Source organism: Clytia hemisphaerica, unplaced genomic scaffold (genome assembly GCF_902728285.1).
Source record: "Clytia hemisphaerica strain Z4C2 unplaced genomic scaffold, Clytia hemisphaerica genome assembly, whole genome shotgun sequence".
Taxonomy (NCBI): Eukaryota; Metazoa; Cnidaria; class Hydrozoa; order Leptothecata; family Clytiidae; genus Clytia; species Clytia hemisphaerica.
The window spans coordinates 725266-734506 of NW_027104207.1; the positions used below are offsets into that span (position 1 = coordinate 725266).

Consider the following 9241-nt stretch of genomic DNA (forward strand, 5'->3'; position numbering starts at 1 on the left):
ATAAAAAGTAGGCTTCATTTATGTAGACCCCTCACCCTTTTTAAAGAAAAGGTTCTGATTTTAAAGGTTTTTAAATATATCTTTGTTGTTTTGTTTTGATGAATCAACATTTTAAGTTCATTTTACTTTCTTCATTTTCAGCATATTACAACGATATAGTGGTTGGCGCAGTGTGTTGTCGGATAGATAAACTAGACAATGCCAGAAGATTATATATCATGACCCTTGGATGTTTAGCAAGATACAGGCGATATGGAATTGGTATGTCTAAAGTTTAGTTTCAACGTGATAGGTACAACTGAAGATTGAAAATTATTATTGAAGATTATTTCTGCATTTTCGGAAATTCTGTTCCAAATTCTTTTGCCTTGATATCCTATGATATACAGGAAAGTGTAGTAAGGGTCTTTACTTTTTCAGTGGATAGCCAGTAGTATCCCACTCTTAATTATATGTTCAGCAAGTAAAAAATCACAATCTCTGGCATATCAACAATCCTTTTTAATTAACTCTAATCATTTTTTGTTTTTGCCGACAATTATATAAACAAACTTTTTGGAGTTACCTGCTCATACCTCAAATGCATTAGTTATCTTCTTATTTCTGTAGGCACGGAAATGCTGAAACATGTTCTAAAGATATGCGAAGATGACGGAAAATTTGACAGTGTATATTTGTGAGTCAACAAATTCTCTTTACCTAATAAATTTGTTTTGTCTGTTTGGTTTTCTGTTTCTCTTGTCCGTTAATTGTTCACTACATAGCACTATTATGTTTGAGTTTTCTACTGGCAGTAAAGAGGTTTCAACCAATACAATACTGTTACTTACTTGTGATACAATAACACATTAACACACTATTTTATACTATACACAGTATTTGAAGCAATGCCTAGATTGCATCAATTCAAAGCAGTAGAAGCAGTTAGCTTCCATAACCTTTTTAAACAATACCATAACAACCTGCAAGCACGTACAAATTTTTGGTGCTTCTTTATTCAGTGTATTGCACTTGTATATTTTTGCATAATATATTCTGTTCCTAACTTTCGACAGCCAATAACCAGCAATAACTTCTATATCAGAGTAAAACTTGTAAAGATACTTAGAGAGTGGACAAAATAGGAAATCACGTCTTAATGAATATCTTAGCACTTAGCACTTCACAGCACTCACATTAACGGTACGGTATGTATTAGTAATTATTAGTTTCAAATTCGTCGCTTATGTCGGTTTCTTCTGGCATTCCCGATTATTTGATTAATTGATATTGATTGAGATATGAGTTTTATGATCAAATAGACAACTGCCCTTTTATTACACCCTTGTGAAATTTCGCCAAACTTTTGTCCCCGGTGGAAAAAAGCACCCTACAATTTCATCCCCAGACGGAAATTGACTTTGATTTCATCCCCATTGGAGATTCCACTGTAAAACCATCTCCACTGGATTTTTTCAGCTTAGATAAATAGAATTTCTACCCCCATTGGAATTTCGATAGAAAAATATACCCCTGTTGTTGGAAAAGTTTTACCGGGGCTGTGAGACAGGGGTGTTTAATGGGAAGTAAATTGAACCTTGGAACTTCTGTAGCTATCACTTTCATTTTCCCTATATTTCTAGGCATGTTCAAATCAGCAACGAGGGTGCTATTGATTTTTATCAGAATTTCGGATTCGAAATCATCGAAACAAAACAACAATATTATAAACGAATCGAACCAGCTGATGCTTATGTTCTACAAAAAACCCTTACACAAAACGGCAACAAAAAATGAAGATTAAATTTCGTGTTAATTTTGCTGTTGAAGAAAGAGTACACAAAAGAAACTACATAGATTTCAGGATGTGCTAGATATTGATAAATGGACTTAACTTGAAACTTACTTTCGGATATAATCCTATTTTATTATCGGGATAATTATCCCCAGTTTATGTAAACATGGGAATTGTATGAGAGAGAAATGGGTTTTTTAATGTTGTGAGGCAGCTTTGATTTTCTTTTGTTATATCATGTGTTTTGTTGCGTAAAAAATGATTTTTTACACAGGTTTTTGTATGAATTGTGATAGAAAGAATTTCAACAAAAGAAAGAAATATGAAATATTGAAATTATAAAAATGATCATTTATATTTTTGTCAATTTTCTTGCAATGTTGACACAAAACCATGCAAACGTTTATAGAGGTTTCTATATCTTCTTGGGCTTTTTAACTCAGCCGACACAAAACCTTCAAAACAAATTAGCCAGGGTCCACACACTATTGACGAAATGCACACCTGCTATGTACCAAATCTTCTACTGAGGATAAGTCTTTTTGATAATTTCCTGCATAATATGAATTATATCTTTGTTTTCAAAATATCATGGCGGCTCGCAAAAAGTTTTTGAATTTTTTGATTGCGATGACTTGAAAAACAACACGCCTTTCTGTTAATTTCAGAATTTCTCACTATGATCGTAATGGTAATGCTTCCTTGTCTACAAATGAGGAAGCACACATTATCCAATATTGCTTATTTAATATTTTATACAATACTTATTTAATAGCGGACGTTATTCCCGTATGGTTTTTAGTATCCTCAATATTTTGCTCCGATTAATCATTCAGTTAATTTATGCAAGTATGCTGATAATGTTCAGTTCCCCCATTTCCTTATCGGTTCTCTTGTAAAATACATTTGTTAAGGAAGTAGTTCAAACCCCTTTCAAGGGAGTTGAGATATATAAAAATAGGATAGTCATGTAAAACCGTATAAATTGAGAAGATATTCAGCTCAAAACAGTTCTAGTCGTAAAGAAGTAAACAACTGGGATCTTCAACAATTTGTTAAAAAAGATGAAAGTATTTTTGCTGTTATTGGCTCTTTTAGCCGTAGCTCAATCAACATACCATCCCGGTAATTATGCCAGATGGCCTCGATTTCCTGAAGAATTCAGATTCAGTTATCGTGGAACAATCCATGGATACCATTGTGTGAAGATTATTGAACCATCAGATCCTGTATGGAAAAATGGTGATAATTTCTTTTGCAGTAAAGCAGGAAACGGTATCCGCAACCCAGGAATGGTTTGGTCTTATGCAGGTATATTCTTCTTTATATTTTACGCCTCAAGTATTTTTCTTATGTACACTTTCAGACATATGCTTCAGTAGTTGAATTAAGGTTTGACTGAAAAGAACTAGTACGAAGGTAAAGTTTTATATAAAGTTCAGGTTAGGCGTCCAGACTCAGTGGAACTTTTCCTCCACTAAAAAAAGTCTGACCAGAACCATGTAAAAAATCATCCCTAGTGGAGACAAAACCTTTTAAATGGAGTTCTCGTATTAGAAATTTCTATTAAAAACAATTTCTCAAACATTGGGACTCACTTTTATCAGTAAAATCAAAAAGGGGTGCAAGTGGCTCCTTGGGTATGAAATTGTCGTCAAACCTTCATAACTCTATAACTTGTTATTGATTCATTTTCTAGTAGAACGGTTAAAGGTGGATGCGTATATCGTAAGAAGAAAGTTTTGGGGGGTTGCAAAATCTGAAAATGAGTTTTAACTCTTGTTTTTTTCTTTCCAACAGGTCCAAAACATGGAATGAGATGTTTCCGCGTTTATGAACCATCTGAACCAAAACATTACAATTGGCATGATAACTGGCTTTGCGTCCCTCACAACTCTCCCTACCATCTTCGATTCTTTAATCACAATGTCAAGTACTCGAAATGCAGATGTGTTCAGTGGATCGAGCCTTCAGACCCTCACACTTGGAGAGATAACTTCATGTGCAACAAGGACTAAACCTATGTAGATGTAACCTAACATGATTCTGATCTGAAAATGTGGAATTCATTGTTTTGCATTTTCTATGAATTTTTTTATATCTCGCATGGCGAGACCAATTTGATTAGTTGTTTTACTGACCCGACCGACCCTGAAATTCCAAAAATCGAATCAAAAATAAAACACATTTTGGTAGTACATTTTTATTTCATTGCTTTATAGACTCAAAACTTTGGTATTTTTTCCAAGGTTTTGAGAAGTTTGTGTTCAATTTTTCATTTTATTTTAATTCCAGCTTTTTGTGGCTTTTTATTTTCTATTTCGCATTTTGGTCAAGATGTAGTAGTTTTTGATGCCTTTTTAGCTTTTTAGGAGATTTAATAGGTCAAATTCTACTTTTATTTTTATTTTTTCGCCGACCGACCGACCCTCTTTTTGGGGTAGCTTGGATCGTAAAACAACAAATTAAATTGGTCTCGTCTATGGGGATTTCAAAATATCAAATCCAAAATGCAAATTAATGGTTTCTGTTTATTTTTTATTACTACTCTCGAGAAAAATTTTAATAAGGCAAAATCTATCAATATTCAAAATAAAAATGAAATATGTATTAGCTTTTTTTAGTTTAAGAAGCCTCAGTAATCTGATATTGGGTTCCTCAAAGATCAATGATTTTTGCAGAGTCAGCAGAATTCAAAGCCCAAATAACACGATATCTAGCCTTTGAAACCCGCTACAAAACATTCTATTTTCAGTTAAAGTTTGTTCCAAAGAAATCGGCAGTCCGCTCGTTGTATACTTTGTTCTTTTGATCCAAGAAAGATCTAAAAAAAATCTGAATCATATTTGAAATCAGCAAAGTTCAACGGTTCAAAAAAGTATAAATCCAAAATTTTTGGTCCTTTATTTTTTCATCTTCATTTTTCATCTTCATTTTCGAAGTATTTGTATTTTCTTTTCAACGAGGTATTGCTTTTGAATCAGTTTGATTAAATTTCTTCTCATTCCTTCTGTTCCTTATTGGGAACAGACTTCAGTTTTTATAATCTATATATAAAATTTTTAGCTGCTAATTAATAACGTAATTAGGGAAATATTAATCAATAATAACAAAATTTCAAAAGTGACTACAGTTTTATTATTTAATTTTTCCGGGATCATTGAGATTAAAAGTAAAAACCTATTTCTAATGGACCATCTGTTTGACAATTTTTATTTTTCAATTTAAGAAATAGGCTGTTTTCGAGTCCACAAAGCCTTAAAATGTTCTGAACTTGTTCTTAACATTTTGGCCAGCGAAGCTTTATGTTCTTATATAGTCTGTTCTTATAAAAAACGTGTAGTTGAACAGGGAAATAAGGATATGAATATTTCTTTTTGTTTGAAAGAATTAAATGAGTAAACAATATGTCCGCATTGTTTCCTATTTTGTTCTAATTCATGATATGCAACATTGCAATGTCTTCTGACCCAATAGCTGATTGGTTGTAAACTACGAAAAATCAATCAATACGTCACTTTCAACCAATCAGCTGTTGGGTCCGTGGAAGACATTGTAATGGTGCATATCATGAATTGATCTTATCTTACGTCTACTTTGCGATGGACTTTCAACCCTGCAGTCTACATTTACAAAATCGGATTTTTCTAAAACTACACTCCTAAGGGAGTATATCTCGGTAGTGGACTTGTATGTATATAGTTAATCTGCAACTACAGTTAGTTACCCCGCTTTCTAGACAGTCATCAACTCCAAGATAAAAAAGGAGCTACTTTTCTCCCAGGATTGATTCACCTTAAAACTTTCTCTTTCATTGCCCTTCACAAGTAGAGCGACATCGTCAATTTAGACCAGGCAATGACTCACCGTCGCGCCACCTTTTGGTAGAAAATGTGCCCTAATGTATAGTATTTATGAAACCAGATGGTTTACGGGCTAAATCGGTGGCTTTCAGGTTTTACAGGGGATATGAGCATAAACTTTCGCAGATCATTTGAAAACTTTTGATTGAAAAAGAGCTCGATTTCGCCAAATAATCCCGAGCGTAAACTTTCACGAATCGCTTTATTAAGAAATTTCAGAAGCGTATGAATTCACGAAAATCACGATATTTTCTCATAGCGAAAATTTACTTACGCTTAAAGTATGCTATGGCCTGATTTTCAGGAGGACTATTAAAACTTTAATGATAATTCTTCTAGAAGCAAGGTTTTAGCCTGCCATCACACAGACAGGGTTAACAAGGAAGTGGTTTGTACAATTCTTTCAAATTTGAAAAATGCTAATTTTTGAAGCTCATTTAATTAATTTTTCGACATCCCTCAAGTGCATGTTATAATTACTTTAGCAATGCTGAACCGGAACATGGCACATTTCGTAATAATTTCAAATGTAAATTTGCTAAATGGGGTCTATAATTATAAGCGGAAATGCAAACAGCTACTGAGCTTTTCATAAGTTTTTTGAAAATTGTACTGCTTTTTCGCTTCCTTCTTTCCGTGTACATAATTTAAGAAACATTTTATCTCCCTAAGTCATCACACCAATTGCTCTTCTTCTTGACGTCTTCAATTATTATCTCTTTAATTTGATACCAAATGTATTTCAACACCTTACAAAAACACTTTTTTCGATATTTCCGATATTGGCTTTTAAATTTGTATTCGTAAATATAAAAGGCGCAAAAAAAACAAAGCGTATATTATCTATAATCAATTTTGGCGGGTTAAGATTTACAAGATCATCAATTATATCAAAATCTCGACAGAAAAGAATTATCGACAACCATGATTAAGATTGTATGCCTTCTCTTGGCAATCACCGTAATTTCTACGGTAGAATCAAGCCGTTGCGGGCACTACCCTAGATACCCGCAAGATTTCCGTTTCAGTTACCGTGGGATAGTCAATGGATGGACATGTATACGGATCATTGAACCATCAGATCCTATATGGAAAAACGGGAATAGTTATTTCTGTCATAAAGCAGGCCCTCAATTTCGCGGAGTAGGGATGAGGTGGTCATACGCAGGTAAGATATTATATTTTGTAGTTTATCATCTTCAGTGATGTATCTATAACTCGAACACGCAAGGGGAACACAAATATTGGTCGAGTTATGGAGTAAGGTTGTTTATTAGACATTGGTCAACAATAATAATAAAAGAGACTTGTTCGAGTTAAGAAGACATCCCAGTTATATTAAAGAGACTCCGCTGAACATCGTTTAACATCTGTCTTAATACAGAAGTTTTCTATAGAGGTATGGGTAGTTGAGTTCGAATGTTTTTTGCCCTATTGGAGGGAATAAGTATTATATGAAATAATCCTAACTTTCTCGAAATTTGATTAAGTTGCCCAACTTTTTTAGAGGACTTTGTTTAGTTTGGGGATAAAGAAAAATGTTCGAGTTTGGAAAGGTTTCAAAAGTTTCTAAGCCTCCGAACTCCAAGGTCTTCATTTAAAGTTTTTTTATCGATGAATAATGTCCAATTTTTAGAGTGTGTTTAACTAGGGATTTTATTCACTTCATATGATTTCTTTTTTTTATCCTCAGGTGCTATCCGTGGTATGAAATGTTTTCGTGTTTTCGAACCATCCGAACCGAGACATTATCACTGGCGTGATAATTATATCTGTGTACCAGCCAACTCACCTTACAATCTCAGATTCTATAATTCTAACCCAAAATATGCAAGATGTCGTTGTGTTCAATGGCTGAAACCATCAGATCCTCACACGTGGAGAGATAACTGGCTCTGTACTGCTAAATAATAAAAGAACGATCGATACTCAATCTCTTCAATACATTTCTTCACTAATTCATTGCATGAACATATAAACGACTGGACATCCATCTCCTTTGTATTTTTGAAGATAATACTGCTAGCTTCGTTGCCGCCTCGTTAAAATCATCAAATGAAACAATAAATTCTGATGGTATACCTCTTGGGAATACCTTGCTAACAACGTCAAAATTTCGACAAAAGTCTTTGTTGTTCTACTTTTCTCAAGTCTTTTATCTATATCATAACAAAGATAACAAAAGGCAAAATCATCGTCAGCTTGTCAAAACTCCGACTAATATTTCCAAATTTTGACTTAAAAGTGTCTAATAATTTTAGAGAGTGTCACATTCTAATTTCGATATTCTTATGAGCCTTATGACACAGGCTCTCAACTTTGGCAAGCTATTTTTTTCAAGTCATAAAAAAAATTATTGGAGTGACAAAAGGGATTCAAAAGTATACACGCAGTTGAAATTCTGCATTTCAGAGTTGAAAATGTTGATAAAATATATTGCAAACTCGTGAAAAAATTTGAAAATAATTTTTTTATGCATTAGGAGTAATGTTCAAGCTCTATCAATCATTTTACCTAAACAATTCAAAGAAATGAAATTACGACGGAATATTGTCGGATTTTTTATAGCAATTTTGAAATACAGGCGGCAACGAAGCTCGCTTCAAAGAGACAATAAAAGATAGATGTCCAGTCGTTTATATGTTCATGTTCATTGTAATCTATAAATTAACGACCGGAATCAGAAGCCGTCCTTTCTTAAACGTTGTTTTTTTATTAGAACAAACTATATAAGAACATAAGGCTTCGATGACCAAAATGTTAAGAATAGGCTTCAAGAACATTTTAAGGCTTTGTGAACTCAAAAACACCGTTTTCTTAGGAAAATTGGTAAAAATGGTGAAAATAAGAACATTTTAAGAACATTTTTAGGCTTGAAACCCAAAAACTTAAGAATATCCCAAGGCTTTAAAAACTTTGGATGTTCTTATAAAAAATTGAGTATTGGGTTGTTGTGATGGGAAAAATCAAAATGAGACACTTTTTGGGCGAATTCGCAGTTCAAAGCTGCAATTTTAATTGATCTTTTGGAAATGGAAGCTTTTGGGTGAAGTAACATCGAATTTTTTACTCTTTCTCATAAATTGGGTTGTTCCAGAAAAAACATTTTCTCCCTATGTTGAGGAGGTCTTTTTTGGGAAAGAAGATCCCCCTTTTCAATTTTTCAGGACCACCCTGGATTCTTGATCCCGTTTTACTGACCGCCCTGGATATTCCACTTCATTTTAACTGTACACACTGGATTTTTACACTCGAAAAACCAGGCCATTTCTTTTTGATCGTACTAATTTTTGTAATTTTTTTGTATTATACTTTTATGACAGTGTTTTTCCCATTAAATTACTTATACTGACTTCTACAAAGTCAAAAAGAAATTTGTATCAAAGAAATTCATCACCCAGTATTTGTGACATCGTTCCTGTAGGTTATTAACCTGGACCTAAAAGTGAACCCCTGGTTTATTATAGTTTTTATGATAATATCTCTGGTAGAAAGAAAATCCCTTTTTACCCGTGAATAGCCTAATTTGAATTTAAAGCCCGAAGGGCTAGAGTAGAATCTCTAACTATTCCCAGGCAAGAAAAAGTGAAGCCACTACTTATTA

The 9241-nt window shown here is 33.4% G+C and overlaps 3 protein-coding genes across 3 annotated transcripts in view; all 3 read left to right on the top strand.

Annotated features, from left to right (window-relative positions):
* The window catches only part of LOC136815453 (N-alpha-acetyltransferase 50-like), a 431221-nt gene extending 429099 nt beyond the window's left edge, over nucleotides 1-2122 (top strand). Inside the window, exons 5-7 of the mRNA XM_067071909.1 lie at nucleotides 142-261; nucleotides 610-676; nucleotides 1623-2122. Coding sequence (XP_066928010.1) covers nucleotides 142-261; nucleotides 610-676; nucleotides 1623-1776 — 341 coding nt within the window. The 3' untranslated portion in view covers nucleotides 1777-2122. The remainder of the gene's footprint in view (nucleotides 1-141; nucleotides 262-609; nucleotides 677-1622) is intronic.
* A 645-nt stretch (nucleotides 2123-2767) lies between these two features.
* LOC136815434 (uncharacterized) lies at nucleotides 2768-4291 on the top strand. Its single transcript, XM_067071885.1, has 2 exons — nucleotides 2768-3085; nucleotides 3575-4291. The coding sequence occupies exons 1-2, from the start codon at nucleotides 2839-2841 to the stop codon at nucleotides 3790-3792; spliced, it is 465 nt and encodes a 154-aa protein (XP_066927986.1). The 5' UTR covers nucleotides 2768-2838; the 3' UTR covers nucleotides 3793-4291.
* A 2170-nt stretch (nucleotides 4292-6461) lies between these two features.
* Nucleotides 6462-8165, top strand: LOC136815435 (uncharacterized). Its single transcript, XM_067071886.1, has 2 exons — nucleotides 6462-6805; nucleotides 7331-8165. Exons 1-2 carry the CDS (start codon nucleotides 6562-6564, stop codon nucleotides 7546-7548), a joined length of 462 nt encoding a protein of 153 aa, XP_066927987.1. The 5' UTR covers nucleotides 6462-6561; the 3' UTR covers nucleotides 7549-8165.
* The last annotated feature ends 1076 nt before the right edge of the window (nucleotides 8166-9241 follow it).

Bases quoted from the DNA above. Each gene is read 5' to 3' on its own strand.
- LOC136815434 (XM_067071885.1), top strand. From the start codon at position 2,839: ATGAAAGTATTTTTGCTGTTATTGGCTCTTTTAGCCGTAGCTCAATCA. The intron at 3,086-3,574 runs GTATATTCTTCT...TCTTTCCAACAG, and splicing joins AATGGTTTGGTCTTATGCAG to GTCCAAAACATGGAATGAGA.
- LOC136815435 (XM_067071886.1), top strand. From the start codon at position 6,562: ATGATTAAGATTGTATGCCTTCTCTTGGCAATCACCGTAATTTCTACG. The intron at 6,806-7,330 runs GTAAGATATTAT...TTTTATCCTCAG, and splicing joins GATGAGGTGGTCATACGCAG to GTGCTATCCGTGGTATGAAA.